The 15,929-nt window shown below is 39.9% G+C and overlaps 1 protein-coding gene across 1 annotated transcript in view; it reads left to right on the plus strand.

Annotated features, from left to right (window-relative positions):
* LOC111240426 (A disintegrin and metalloproteinase with thrombospondin motifs 10-like) overlaps window positions 1-15,929 on the plus strand; it is a 44,216-nt gene that overhangs the window by 18,487 nt on the left and 9,800 nt on the right. Inside the window, exons 9-17 of the mRNA XM_022770440.1 lie at window positions 71-176; window positions 2,439-2,585; window positions 2,882-3,023; window positions 3,965-4,072; window positions 4,556-4,701; window positions 6,144-6,207; window positions 6,430-6,532; window positions 10,175-10,308; window positions 13,655-13,778. Coding sequence (XP_022626161.1) covers window positions 71-176; window positions 2,439-2,585; window positions 2,882-3,023; window positions 3,965-4,072; window positions 4,556-4,701; window positions 6,144-6,207; window positions 6,430-6,532; window positions 10,175-10,308; window positions 13,655-13,778 — 1,074 coding nt within the window. The remainder of the gene's footprint in view (window positions 1-70; window positions 177-2,438; window positions 2,586-2,881; window positions 3,024-3,964; window positions 4,073-4,555; window positions 4,702-6,143; window positions 6,208-6,429; window positions 6,533-10,174; window positions 10,309-13,654; window positions 13,779-15,929) is intronic.

Genomic DNA, 15,929 nt, shown 5'->3' on the forward strand with positions numbered 1-15,929 from the left:
TGTGTGTGTGTGTGTGTGTGTGTGTGTGTGTGTGTGTGTGTGTGTGTGTGTGTGTGTGTGTGTGTAACAGGTCTGGCTCCTGTAGGAGGGATGTGTGAGCCAGAGAGAAGCTGCAGCATCAATGAGGACATTGGTCTGGGAACAGCCTTTACTATCGCCCATGAGATAGGACACACGTGAGTAACACACACATACATACACATGCAATAATATTGCCATTTTGTCCTTTTCATTTCCATCTCCAGGCTTTGCAAATGTCATACAAAAAAAGGGAGAAAAAATATAAAGAAAAAGTTTTCTCTCCCTTTTTTTGTTGACAGTATACTTGTCAATATGCCTCTTTTACCAGGCCGACTGCATGGTCAGTAGACCTGCATCATGCATGTCTTTGCTGTCTGAAAGGGTTATTAATCTTGTTAAACAGAATACAGTGGGGGTCACATGTTAGAAATCTTTAAGGACATGTTTAAACATCACAATGTTTCATGTAGAGATCATGCTTGTCATGCTGTAACACACTACGACTTGAGGGGAAGTTCATAACCCTGTGTGGAAAAACACAGAATCCCTACTAGATCTATGGTTGCTGTTTTTTAGTTGAGCCTGAAACACAAAATATCTCTGAAAGGATCCCTGAGGTGTCTCATGTATCTCCCTCTGCAGAGAGATTGTCTTCAGATTACATCTCCACATCTCCTAAGACAGTTTTTGTGTTCTTCAGCACCAGGTTGAGAATGTGTTAATAGTTGTGTATTTTCTTTCAGTAACACTATTTATTTTCCAGTGGAATTTGTAACATGTGGAGTTGGTACAGCACTTGGATATGCCTGATTTTTTTAATATCTGGATCCTCTGGGTGACTTGGAGACTGTGATTTACAAGACCAGCTGTTCTGGATCACTTAGTAACTAGTAATTGTATCTGCCTATAAGCCTTATTTCTGTCATGAATGCAGTAAATCAGCAGAGATTACTGATTTAATTTCTCTTTTTTCTGAGAAACCATTGAGTTGGTTTGTTTTGGGGAAGTATTCTTCTTGCTCAGAGTAATTGAGTATTACTCAGTTTCACTGTGTATGCACACAACACTGAGAAGTATTACAACAGATGGTAGATCCATTGAGGTCCTGCCTCCCTAATGATTAACACAGGTAGCTTTCGAGTACTCAGACCCCAAGGCTGTCTAGCCAACATGACTGGACATAGTGTGCTGATTTGTGTGTGTGTAATGAGTAGGCTTCCCCAGCCTCAACACAATCAACAGTTGTTTTTTAATTGCCATATAAATTGTTTTGACATCACAGTGCAGCATTAGATTAAATCCAGGCCTGTCTGTGGTGGAGGGTACCCACATGAAAAGACAAGACAGACCAAGACAGAAATGACTCAGCTGAAGGATAAACGCTTTCAGAACATTTATATTTCAGGCTCAAACACAGCTACTGTGAGCGTTATCACTGTTTGTCATGATTGCTCAGTGAAAAAAACACCAAATGGATCACTAACACTGTGAAACGTACAACTGTTTGTCTTCAAAAGATTCATCGGCAACCATTTTGATTCTTTGATTATTTTAATTTTGATTTATTATACTTGGTATTTTGATAGCAACTAAAAACCATAATGTTTCTGGTTCCAACATCTCAAGTGTGAGAATAGGATGCTTTTCTTTGTCATATATGACACTGAACTGATAATAAGATTGATGAAAATAATTATTAATTGCAGACCTAGTCAGGTTTGCTACTGTCATATTTTCTGTGAATTGCAAAATATCTTCAATTTTAATTTTTCATTTTGCAATTATAATAGATTGTTTGATCTATAAAATGTCAGATAAATATCAGTAAACATTTTCTCACAGTCCGTGGTGACATCATCAAATGTATTGTTTTGTCTGAACAACAGTCCAAAAATATTTCATTTACAGTGGAAAAAAAATTAAGAATTTAAGATTTGCCATTTTTACGAAAGTCAATTATCATAATGGTTGCTGATTAATTTTCTGATGATTGACAGACTAATTAACAAATCAACTAATTGTTGCAGCTTTAGACTTGACCTCATGTTGTGTAGCATTGTAGTCTTTTTGTTTGTAAAAGGTCAAAATAAATTTGAAAACATTGACAGGTTCTGCAGTGGTGGGACGTTGAGCCATCACAAGGTGTAAATCAGTCCCCGATTTTATGTCAAATAGAAAAGCAGCAGTTGAGTCCTAGTGGAGAGAAATGCAGTTTATTGAAGACCACTGTCCTAATAATGAAACATCTGGTCATATATTTTTGATAGATGAAGGTGAACACTTGTGACAGCTATGGACTGTGCACTTTCACATGTCTGTTCTTTAGAGCCCTCTTGGATATCCACAGTGATCTTTTTTTCCAATGTCCCCGTCCACACAGCCTCAAAGTGTTGTCACTGTATCATCATGGGCTTTAGGTTTGGCATGAACCATGATGGTATGGGGAACGCCTGTGGCCCCCGCAGCCAGGAGACCGCCAAGCTGATGGCTGACCACATTACCATGAAGACAAACCCGTTCATCTGGTCCGCCTGTAGCCGGGATTACATCACCAGCTTCCTGGAGTGAGTCAGCCTATCAGATATCTGCAACACCACAAATAATTTGGTAATTAGAGGTTTCAGATAAGAAAAATTCACTTGGATGTCGGTGTAAAATTTTTGATGGTCAGAGAAACATTCAAGTTACAGATGGGTCTTGACAGTTGGCAAATCCTCTTCAGTTTAATTATCTGCTGCCTGTTCAGCATTTCAATAAAACAGTTTCACTTTGGATATCCTCAAAACAAACAATTAAAACATTGCTACTTATTGTGTATTTTAATCTCCCTCCTTTTTCTCTAATGTTTGGTGCGCTTTAGCTCAGGTATGGGCTCCTGTCTGAACAACGTCCCCCCCAAGCAGGAGTTTGTGTACCCAACCACAGCCCCTGGTCAGGCCTACGATGCAGATGAACAGTGTCGCTTCCAGTACGGCGTCAGATCTCGACAGTGTAAATATGCGGTGAGTGCTCTGTCCACACTGTCCCACTTTTCATTCATGTTTCAGCTTACTTTTCCTCTCTTTCTCATCTTGACTTGGTCTCCACTGTCTCTCCCTGATACTTGGTAAAATGGATTAAATCCTTTGTCACAGTATTGGTAATTTTATCTTTCAGTATTTGTAGGATATTTTCTGTAAAATCAACCAAGAAACTAATTAGGCGAGATTGTCTATTTTTTTTTCACTAAAAAAGCAAAATAATGTCTTGTGGTACATAGCATCCTATCACCCAGCTTTACTCACCCCAAATATTTTGCCCTCACAAGCATCTCTCTCCTAATTTGCAGTTCTTGAGAGAGGTCATCGCAGTTTTAAGTCTTGTAATTATCACCTCCAACTCAAACAGCTAGAGTTCTCAAGTTCTTATGTGACTTTGAGATGGTATACTGCATTTTATTTTCAGAAGTGGTTGGTAGCAGGTAGCTTGTAATGGATTTGATTGGATTCTGCCTCTATAAACAATATAAATGTTGCACTCTTTTTGTGACGGATAATTATCACTCTGATTTATGTTCCTCTGGCTCTCCCCTCCAAGTCGGCGTCTCTGCGATGACGTGAAACATCTTGCAATACCATCGCTGAATAGCATCCACTTTATTGCATGGTCAACTTTTACGGGGCCAGGCTCAGAGCGAATGGACATCTGGAAGAGCACACTGCTTTATAGACTCATTATTATCGATACTATGTGGTCAGAGCATATGTACACAATAAAACGTAACCCATGTGTTATAGACATCGCTGTAGAGGGAGAAGAGGAGTCAGCAAATCCACCTTGTGTCTCTATAATGAGTATAGAAACACTCTTGACTGGTTGTCTCATTCTTTGCTTTGTTCTTTCCCTTCTCTCACTGTCTCTCCGTCGTCTTTATTTTCTTTTCCTTTCACTGACACACTCACAGGAAGTCTGCAGTGAACTTTGGTGCATGAGTAAGAGCAACCGTTGCATCACCAGCAGCATTCCTGCTGCAGAGGGAACCATCTGTCAGACCAACACGATAGAGAAAGGTGTAAGTAAACATGTAATAACTCCTTTTTTCTACATTATCCTTTTTTAAGGGTAGGGCATAAGGATGTTGCTGGTGTAGGTAGGATAGACATTAGGTTGAGAGTTGTATTTGTTCATCTGGGATCAGTCCTCCTGATTTTTGCGAGACTTAAAAAGCAGCACATGTCCTCATGCTGACTCATCTTCTCTGACATGTTTTCCAATGAAAATATTTATAAGAGGAACCATTTTAAAAGGAAAAAAATCATCCTGAAAGTTTTTTTTTTTCTTGGGACTGTGAAGTATCTTGTATCTTGGTTTGTTTTGTTTTCCCTTTGAGATTATGATTGATATCATGATATTTGCTTCCATTAGCCTGTTGGTTAGCTTTTTTACGATGCCTTTCCACTCTTGTGGCTACCAGAAAAATTAAAATTAAACTTTTTTTTTTGATGAGTCCTTCTTGTTATTGCTGTTGTGTATTTATGAGTATGATTTACTGCAGTGGTGCTACAAGAGGGTGTGTGTGGCATATGGGACTCGTCCGGAGGGCGTGGATGGAGGCTGGGGATTGTGGTCACCCTGGGAGGAGTGCAGCAGGACGTGTGGAGGTGGAGTCTCCTCTTCTGTCAGACACTGTGACAGCCCCAGGTAAAGGTCTCAGCTGTGACCAGTCTGAAATACATTATCAGTTTTGTGGCTGGTGAAACTCAGGGTGCTAAAGCTGACTTCAAACTTTAATAACTTCAAAATGACTGGAATCTGGAATGGGAATAGGTCCACAGACATTGGTTTCTGCAAAAATGCATTTCAAAATTCAGCTGGAGTTAATATGAGGCTTCAGTGGTCTGAAAATCGAGAACGATTGAATCCAGTGTTTAACTGTGTCCTGTTCCTGGCAGTTGTGTGTACGTTTATTACCAGTGTCTTGTCTCAGCAACAAATCTACATTTGAATTTCATGACGCTCCCCCTGCCACAGCTTAACAAGAAAATGCTCTCCATGGAAACACAAAGAGGGAATTTTAAACAAGAAAAAGCAACATAATTTGTAAGATACCTGTGTGATATAGCTAACCCAGACAGCGATAGCCTCATTAACTTCAGCTGAACTTTGAATGCATTTTTGCACAAAGAGAGGATCTGTGATTTTGTCTTACAGTGTTGTTGCTCAATGAAAGTATCACTTCTCTGCCAGTATGAAGAGGAGGAATACATACAACCTCCCATAACTCTTTGAATAAACCTTTGGCCACTTGAGTGTTGTATTAAGATAGACTTGAAAAAGTCTGAACTTAACAGTCATCACTGGGCTTTTCCGATCAGGATTTCAAACCCCTAATTTGATGTAGGCTTGAAAAGGACATTGTGGGAATAAAATCTTCTATTTTTGTTCTGTAAACTTGTAGAAAAACTGGCAAACTATTTAGACAGTAAATTGTAGTGAGGTATTGATGCAATATGCTGGATCATGATTTGTGCTGATACTGGCCTTGCTCAATGGATGAAATATGGAACAGAACATTAAATATTTAGTAACCAGTCTTATAAAACCCAATTTTAAACACATTCTAGATCTATATAATAATACATATTCAGATATCTAACATACCTTTTTAATCGTGTATGAAATAATTCAGAGTCTGAGTCATCAGAAAACAACAAGCAGACTTGCTTTTGAATCACAGTCACCAGATCCATCATCTTGAATTGATTAAGCTGAGAATGAATTGACCCAAATCTGAGGCCAGCGGTGTTGTCTCCTATTATTTCTGAGCATCATTTTGCACATTTGCTTTGGCTCCATCATGTTTAAATTTGTTGAAAGTTTAGCAGAAGCAGCCATTTGATGGTGGCTGGCTCTGACTTCCTTTTCAGCTCCTTTTTTGAAATACAGAGGTGTTGTCGTGATGGTCTGTGATAAACAATGAAGCAATAAAAGAGACAGACGGCGAGATTGAAAACACCCTGATGGAGGCAGACAAAGCAGAGATCAGGAGCCAGCGCTGTGTGGTGATGTGATGGAGGTTAGATCTTGTTAAATTGTACTCAGATGTGACTGACTGGCCTGGTTCTCTTTGTGTTTGGTTGTAGGCCAACCATTGGTGGAAAGTATTGTCTAGGGGAGAGAAAGCGCTTCAGGTCCTGCAATATTGATGTGAGTATCACTACTCTTCATCATCATCACACCATCACCATCAATCGGTCAACACACCATCATTTACTTGATTTCATTTGTTTTGTGTTTGGTCATTGCACAGGGTGGTGGTGAATGTACTGTGTATATATACAGTGTGTATTATATATATATATATGTGTGTGTGTGTGTGTGTGTGTGTGTGTGTGTGTGTGTGTGTGTGTGTGTGTGTGTGTGTTACAGGAGTGCCCTGCAGGCTCTCGGGATTTCAGGGAGATTCAGTGCTCTGACTTTGACAGCGTTCCTTTCCGGGGAAAATTTTACACCTGGAAGCCATACAGAGGGGGTGAGTGACTAAACCTACACTGTGTGGGTTGTGTGTGTGAATTTATTTGCTTCATGGTGTTCTGTAATGCAGATGGCCTCTTTGACCTTAACATCCCTGCCAACCAGTGTTTATTACAACTTGTTCTGATATTCATAATTTTTGGCCATCGGGTGTGTTGGTTCCATTGGTAATGACAACATTGGCCCTCACTAAAGTAATCGCTGAGATCTCTATGGGTCACCAAGCAGGTGGGGGCATCAGAAATCCAAAAGTGTGAGGTAGTCATTAACCATTCACTACACAGAAGAACTGTGTACATAACCAGAAATGCAACAAGTCTGTGGTTCAGGACTTTACAACTATGAGTTGTAAATGTACTGTTCACCTTCATTTTCTCGTTCCTATAAGTTTGTCCAACCTGGTAGTTTATTTACAACCTGTATGACAAGTTGTGATTCTTCAACTTCTTTGCAGTGCCATGGCACAGGTACTACTGATATTTTTTTTTTTTTTTAACGTCTAAGGGATAATTAAAGGGGATTTAAAAAACACAAAGCCCTATATCTATACCAGTTACTAACAGGCCATTACATGCGCTAAAAAAACTAAACCCCACTGAGCTTGGCAATCTTTCCATACAAAATATTATATCTGTTAGGTAGGTTAATACTGTAGAGTTACCTGCATAAACATATATAAACTAGTTAAAATTAGTCCCACATGGACCAGCTACAACGTTAAAACGCTGCCTACACTTGAATATATACTTGATATTCGATACTGTACATTTTGCTGAACTTAGCTCATAAAAACTCAAATTATAAAACAAAACAAAAAAAATATTAGAATTACTACTTATTATAATTTAACTTGGTTTTGCAATTCAACAACCTCACAACAAACCTCACACAGCAAGTCAAAGGAAAGTGTTTTTTCTCTAAAGACGAATTTAAGTCTTCAGTGACTGTGATAATAAATAAGTTGATGACATGAGACGAACAGAAGTCTGGAGACAGAGAGGAGGGTGTGTGTGTGTGTGTGCGCGTTTGTGTTTATGTGTGTGTTTATGTGTGGAGTGAGGAGAAAGTGAATCGAAGCTGCAGACACTCTCCCTCCTGTCTGGCTCGCAGATGCTGGCTGCAGAGAGCCATGCATCCCACAATGCCTTGCAAGAATTCCTTGCTCCTGATGAACACTACACTGGACGTGAAAGATAAATAGTTTCAACGACATAACTGCCTTTAATCTAGCCCTCCAATAACATAATGGCTTACAGAGATGGCCGGCCAGCCAATTCCAACTTCAGGCAACAAGTGCTCCTTTCATCAAGTCAGCTGATTTTACAATGGAAATCCCTTACAGCTGTTAAAATAGGAACAGTGCCATAAACTCTGCCCTGCGTTAAGGCCAGATCACACCGCCCAGCCCTTTCTCTGTCCTCTGCAGCCTCTCACTCTCCTCAAGTCCTCATTTCAGCTTTCCTCCTTTCACTTTTACCCTCTCACTCAGGGAAGAGCAGCTTCCTTACCAATTTCTTTGTCCTGTCTGCTCTGGATGCCTCCTCTGATTTTATTTAGTTCACCATTATCCAATCTCTCTCCTTCTAGTCTCTGTCCTGAGACACTGAGAACACATACAGCCTTCCCCTCTCAGCTCAGACAGCCAAGGACAGTTCATTAAAAAAAGGTCTGTCATTTTAAGCATCTTTTTTTTAAACAAGCTGCTCCACATAGCTGTTCTCAGTCCAGCAGGCTTCACATTCAACCTTCACACTCCATACAACACACCCTGCAAGTTATAACACACACACACACACACACACACACACAACTTGCTGCAAGCCATGATTGCCCTGCCAAAGCTAGGCACCATGGGAATTGTAGTTTTCCGTGGTCTGACCACTTTATCGTCTGCAAGCCCTGCCAGTGCATACTCTCTCACTTTGTCTTTCTTTCTCTCTTTCGCTCCTTCCCAGTACATACTGTACCTGCTTCAGCACTGCCAGCACAAACAAACACAGCCCAGACTGATGTCAACAGCCACTCAAATAGTGGAGCTGTTGGCGAGCTACACAGATGAATGAAGGATATATACTACTTGGCTAGAGAAAACATCTCTAGCAACTGTGTGTGTGTGTGTGTGTGTGTGTGTGTGTGTGTGTGTGTGTGTGTGTGTGTGTGTGTGTGTGTGTGTGTGTTGTGTCGTGGATGTGTGTGTGTGTGAAGGGAAAGAAACAGAGGGCAAATAAAGGATTAAAGGGTATACTCATGCACGTGCACATCTTTATACCACCTAGAATCAGTTGCCTGTATTATAAATGGCTGTACAGCTTATAAACCGTATTGTTGATTTTAATTGCTGCTGCTGTCAGAGAGGTGTTAACCACAGATGTGATCATTCACAAAACATTCCTGTGTGATGCCAGGGAATGGTTTAATGTCTCTCATGACCTGTCCTGTAATATCTCCAACACTCCTGATGTTGTCTTTCAGAATAAAGGTAGGAGCAAAGTGTTCATCCTAGAGAGGCTGAGTTGTCAATCTATGCATGGATGATGTCTTTTCAAGTAGCAGTCCCTTCTGGCAAATGTCACTGTGTTAGGATATGAGTGTAGATTAGTGATAACAATATTTGGCAGGCTTGGACACATTCATAAATTGACTGTGGGTTCCTATTGGCAGGTTTACCAAATAGCTAGACATTTTGTTCCAAATCTGCTCTGACAGGTAGCCTGGCTGTGTGGTGCATGCAGCATTTCCTTAATGCTAAATATTTGAGTCCTCTGGACAATGTTAATGTACTGTCTACACATGTAAGATTGTGTTTCATTATGCATTTCCTTTTCTCACAGTGTGTTTATCTCCTCACACCAGTGGAGATAATAAACTCTAAACACTTACACCCTTATGAACTGATAAGGAAATTATTTAACTAGAGCTTAAATGCTGAATCAATTCATTGATAGGAAATTAATGATTTTGATGTCACATTACATTCATGATGATGGCCATTTTTACTATTCTCTAACATTGTTTAAACAAAGCCATAAATTGATCAGTAGATTAATTGTTAATGAAAATAGTCTTTAGGTGCAGTATAATGACTAATGACTGAATAATATTTGTCAGTCATTGCATTGGTTCTCAGGCTTGAATTTATTACCTGTTAACATAATTTGCAGTTGAGAGAAAATCTGTGAAATAAGAAAAATCATTTATTTGCCACAGTATCATGGTAATTTGGACCTCTCTAAAATGTGTGCAGTTTTTGATTTAAATTTGTCATTTTTGCTAGTTTACTTTCAGTAAAAGTATTTCTACATCTTTCTGTGAGGTCAGTCTGCGACTCTAGCCACTGACTTGCTGTACTGTTTATGTATGTTTACTTGCATTTATTGAGGCAGAACAGTAGTTTTGTGTCTGTGGTTATATAGTCAAGGGGAAGCAGAGACCTAATCACATTCAGCTGCTTGTTCTCTGGTTTGTCAGCACTGAAAAACATTTCCTAGTCCCCTGCTGACTCCTCTTTCGTTTATTCTGCCTTGTCACTCTGCACCTTTCATTAGGCAAAACAAAGACTTGCAACCAGTTATACATGTTAATATGACATACCTTCTTTTTTTTAACTGCATACTTCATCAAATTGTGTCTGTGTGTCCAGGGGGTGTGAAGCCCTGCTCTCTTAACTGCCTGGCAGAAGGTTACAACTTCTACACAGAGCGTGCTCCAGCTGTTGTGGATGGCACACCTTGCCGAGATGACTCCCTGGACGTGTGTGTAAATGGAGAGTGCAAGGTGAGATAAGAAGATTTAAATGTGTCTGTATGACTGCGCTGACAAAAGCTGTGGCCGGAGGTATTGTTTTTTAAGGTTGTCCATTCGTCCATTCTTCCCGTTCTTGTGAATGCGATATCTCAGTAATGTCTTGAGGGAATTTCTTCAAATTTGGTGCAAACATTCACTTGGACTCAAGAATGAACTGATTTAAATTTTGGTGGTCAAGGTCACTGTGACTTCAAAAGACATGTTTTGACTATAACTCATTCAAATAATTCATACACTAATTATCACACAATTTAACACAAGTGACTAATATGATAAAATGAAGAAGTGATAACATTATATTCAAATGGTGAAAGGTCAGCTTCACTGTGACATCATAATGTTCGAGCCATTATTCAACGCTGTAACTCAGGAACAGAAGCAGAGATTCTGATCATATTTCCTCCAACTTGACTGGTTGGCGGAGACATACAACCACGAGGCGGTAATTCTCATTTGTCTCTACACAGCGAAGCAAACGTTTGGTTGAAGTGCAAGCTGTTATAGTGTACTGTATGTGCGCATGTGAGCAGACAGTTTCAGCTGAAGCAGCAGAATAAGGAATCAACACAAGACTGTCTTCAACTGAGATAGTATTGTTTATACTCGCTCTCTAGACTCTGGACAGCTGCCACTGTTCAGCTTACACACAGGCTGCTGACGATCATCACTATCAGCTGCTGAACTGAAGAATTATCGTAACTTTGGCAGCACTCTTAGATTCCCATTACTGATACTCTCTCTTTAATCCTGGCTGTTAATGAAAACAAAACTTAACTGCTGTTCATATTGATGAAGTGGAGACCACCTGGAGCTCCAACAGGTCCCTGGAACCTATGTTGACACCCACATGGCTCATTTGTCAAGGGATGTAGACAAAAAAAAAACCCTAATAGTAATAGCACACAATTTACTGGGTTGGTGTTGATTCCCAATCTGTTGTTTTTGGATATTCCTCTAGTCTAAAAAGTAAGTTGAAGTTTTGCACAGGGAGTAAAGGATGTAAGCAGAGACAAAAATGAGAGGCAACAACTTCAGGACAGCCAGCTTGTTGTTTTGTAGAGAGCCAAAAATGTTTATTTTTTTAGCCCCCCCACTTTATTTTAAGTGTCTTATAGACTGTGGAGCTGAGGGAGGATGGAGATCCTGGACTCATCCAAAAAGAAGATTTTGTTTATCAACATCCCCTCTGTTCTCTCCTCCTCCTTCACTGCTCTCTTTTTCCTGTACTCTGCTCTGTTCTGCTCTGTTCTGCTCTGTAGGAACTCAGTGACCCTCCAGCTCAGCTGTTAGTCTGTCTGCACTGCAGGCTGGCTCACTGCGGTCTTATTATCTGTCTCTCTTTTCCTCATTCCCCTTCTAACTCTACATCTCTCCATTCCACTAATTTTCTTACTCTGTTTCTCGATATTTTCTTTCTCTTTTCCTTCTTCTTTCTCTCAATTTTTGCTTTCCAGTCAGCACCTCTTTCTCCCTCTCCCTCTCCTCTGTCGTCTCACCTCTCATATATTTTATGCACACATAAAACTTCAAACACACTGGAGAAATCTCTATCTCTTGTTTGCAGCCTCATGCTGGCTTTGGTTCAGGAGTTGGCGTCTGACAATAAGAGAGAGGGGAGAAACAGGGAGACGGGGAGAAGTGGGGGAGGTAGGAAAGGGCCTACGAACAGATGGTCCAGTTGAACACAACATGCTGCTGCAGACGAAAGGCATGTCTGCTAGGGACGCTTTCCCCGGATCTGTTGGACAAAATATAGTGTGTACAAAACATTAGCAACAACTGTTCTTTCATGAAATTAACAGACCACGTAAATCCAGGTGAAGGCTACATTCTCACAGGGATTTCACCTGCTGATTTGTCTCAGTTGTAAAGTATAAGGCACGAATCAGAAATGCAACATAGACTTTGTTGGTAAAAAAAGCTTTTCTTGCTGTTGGTCTGTCATTTTCAAAAAGAGTTTCATGCAGACACAGTAAAATGTTGCATAAAATACCAGAAGCCCTTGAATTTCTTCAGCCATGTCATTGTAGCAATTATTTACCCAAATCCTTGCATTCTTATTGAGGCAATCGTAATAGTGATTCCTTTATACCTAATACAAACTTAGTTATTCCTGTTAGTTTTTAGGCAAAGTCATTTAAGACCAAGACAGATCCGTGTATCATCTGTTCATCCAATTATTTCTTTCAATCTGGAAAAATGAAGAAAAAAAAATTTTTTTGTTTTTTATGTGTATCAAAAATAGAATAGTCCATATAACAAATGTGATTTTTCCATTTTAGATGACCTCAAATACATAAAAATGAAATGGGGTTCCAACTAACGACTGTTATTATCGTTTATTTTCTCGATTAATCGTTTTGTCTGAAAATTGTCAGAAAAATGTCCGTTACAATCCCCCAGAGCGTGGAACAACATTCACATTGCTTGTTTTGTCCGTCAAATTCTTCCAAGATATTCAGTTTCCTATAATATATGACAAAGAAAAAGCATGAAATACTAACATTTGAAAGCTTGAGCCAGTGAGCGTGACATGGACATGACATGTATGCTTGGACAATGAAACAATTCAATTGACTAATTACAGATTGGGTGAAATACTGAATAAATGGATGATTAACGGACCAAGGTGAAGTTTGAAAGTCAGTTTTTGAAGCGACAATGTGCCATCTCACACTTAACTTTATATTCCAGCACCGTAGTATAATATGGATTATATATTGTCCTATTGGTTCAAATTAGCTCTAAGAAATACTGTCTGCTTGTAGAGACAACGGGCATCCTGCTAGTTGTGACCTTTCATCATTTTAGATTTCAATAACTCACCACTACCACATTACAAACCCACCAGATAACCACCGAGCGAATCACAGTTTCAACTATGGATTTAGTTTTGAACTGTGATCTAATCCATGTAAAAGTAATAATAAACTTAAGCATCATTATCCCTCTCTACAATAAGCAACTGTCATATGAATATATGGGAATGAGAGCAGTTGCCATTCATTTTCTGCACTTTTGTTTAGCTTTGGTTCACTGTTAAAGAGTTTGAGTAAAACCACCTGCTTTGCTCATCATGAAACTTATTTATGTCGACAGCTATGAGTTTAGCAACCTAAGAGCATTATGTCTGCACAGGATCAGAAAGCACATCTGGACTTACCATCTGATATTTCTGTGTTTTGGAAAAGTGGTCTGGAAGACATTAGAGGTAATCCCTCAGCCCGGCCTCTGACACCTCTCGACTTACTGACTGTGCCCCTTCACCCATGACCCTGAGTGACCCTGCAGCTCACTCATTTCTCCCTTCTCACAGCACGTAGGCTGTGATCGCATCCTCGGCTCAGACGTTCGTGAGGACCGTTGCCGGATCTGTGGGGGTGACGGGAGCAGCTGCATGTCTGTGGAGGGGCTCTTCAACGACTCGCTGCCCGAAGGAGGTACAGAAATACAACACTCAAGAAGCACTTCTTTCACTCTCCCAGTCATCTTATTGATTAACTCTTTGGAACTGCTGCCACAGACGTTTCTGCCCATGTAGGTGAAGATTTTGATGTGTCCTATCTTCATTAGCAGGGGTGAAACAAGGTTTGATTTTTGACTTCAGCATTGAAAGTATATTCTAAGAATCAGATTAGGTTAACGTTAGGCATTCATTATGAGAAGTTATGCAACATAATTGTTCTCTTGTGTCAAAAATGTGCACATGCAAGCTTTGGATTCTGATACTTTGGATTGTGAATGCATCTTGGAAAGCTGCCTCGCCAAGTGAGTTAGGATACCCCAGATATTCAAAATGTATCATGTAATTGTCTGCTCACATGCAAAGCAGCATACTGTCACAGATATTTTTTTGATAAAGCCAATAAAACTCCACATAGCTGCAGAACAGTCATTTATCTCAGCACCTGTTTTACACGTTTCTGGTGAATTCTTAGAGAAAAAAGCATGTGCATATGCAGCAGTTGAGGGGTGATGCAGACCAGATTTGAAATTGGTATTATTGATAGGAACAGTCGCTATTCTTGTCCACCGCCACGTCTACATCAAGCAGTTTTTAATTTCTATTAACAAAGTTAATAAATCCCTGGCTTCTCCTTGAATGCCCTGTTGGTAGGCCTTAGAAAATTATTAGTCTGTCAATATAGTCTTTGCATAGGGTTGTCAAGAAGATATACTTGTGTATCATCTGCATACAAATGAAATTATATGTTGTGGCTAATTATGTGACCAAAGGGAAGCATGTAAATACAGAAAAGAATGGGGCCCATAATCATCCCTAGAGGTAAACCTCAAAGAGGTTTCCTCTCAAAGACGCTTTTTGAGCTAAACCACTTATTGTATTTATTTGGGATCATTATAATTGGAATATTATAACGGGAATATTATTATAGTGGTTATAGTAAATTGATTGAATAAAATGGTATGATCGGTAGTGTCAAATGTACCTGTCAAGTAAAGCAGGATTAAGATGGAGCAAGGCCAGTATGGGCTACTACGTGGAAGTCACACATTTCACACATTTGGACCTTTAAACAAAGGTTGACACATCTGTAGATTAAGATTACACTAATACCTCATATATAAACAAACAAATACAATGAATTGAGCTCAATATCATATGCACGTCATTTTCTGAGCCAAACCAAGACCTCTAAGAACATGAAGACAAACTCAGAGCACATAACGAAGAGCATATAAATATAGACAGTGGGGTCCAAAAGTACATATACATACCATAAACTGTATATGCGTGCATATATTTATCCAGCAGCCAACCAGGGACACGTGGCGGACAGATTTAGGTGAGGTCCGACCAGTGTGGCTTGAGGTCCAGCTGCCGTCGTATCTATTCTGGGTTACATTTCCCACCACAACACCAACTCCAGAGTCTCTCACCCAACTGTCAACACCACTCACCCCCTTCCAGGATTCCTCAGAGGGGACACACCCTGAGCAGGCAGCCATGCTTTGGACCACAGTGACCAGGCCAGTCCGTCAACCCCAGCTGAGGTCTCAAACACCCTCAAAATATCTGACATTATCACTGGACTGAAAAAATCAGTTAGTAAGGCTGAAGTTGAAGTGTAGGCTGTTTGGTTACATGTTGATGTGTGATCTGAGGATTTTATCATAGTACTCCTCATAAGTTTGGGGAAATTGCTAGAGAAAGAGATGCAGCACTAACTTATTTCCTAGTATGGGTCAAACTCAAAAATACTGGCTACTGCAATTTTGACCATGCAACTAGATAGTGTCTTAATTAAACTTTCCCTAACTAATAAAGGCCTACGTCCTTCTAACTCTACACCCACAGTTTGTAACTCAGGCTTTTTGTTTAAAATGTGTTGTGTCCAAGCCAAAGCCGAGACACCACCATAGGGTTATTTTCTCAGATTTTATAAACTTCCCTCCAGAGCCACGGAGGACATTTTACATCTGTTTTCAGAGTTTAAGTAGTACTGCTCATGACAAATAAACTGATCTTTATATGTAAAAATAGTGGAGTACCCCTTAATCAGCTGCAACCCCAGAATGTGTTGCAGAAGTTGGTCACAGCCATTGCAAGCAAAAATCAATGATGTCATTTA

Source organism: Seriola dumerili, unplaced genomic scaffold (assembly GCF_002260705.1).
Source record: "Seriola dumerili isolate Sdu_G_001 unplaced genomic scaffold, Sdu_1.0 BDQW01000002.1, whole genome shotgun sequence".
NCBI classification, from domain to species: Eukaryota; Metazoa; Chordata; class Actinopteri; order Carangiformes; family Carangidae; genus Seriola; species Seriola dumerili.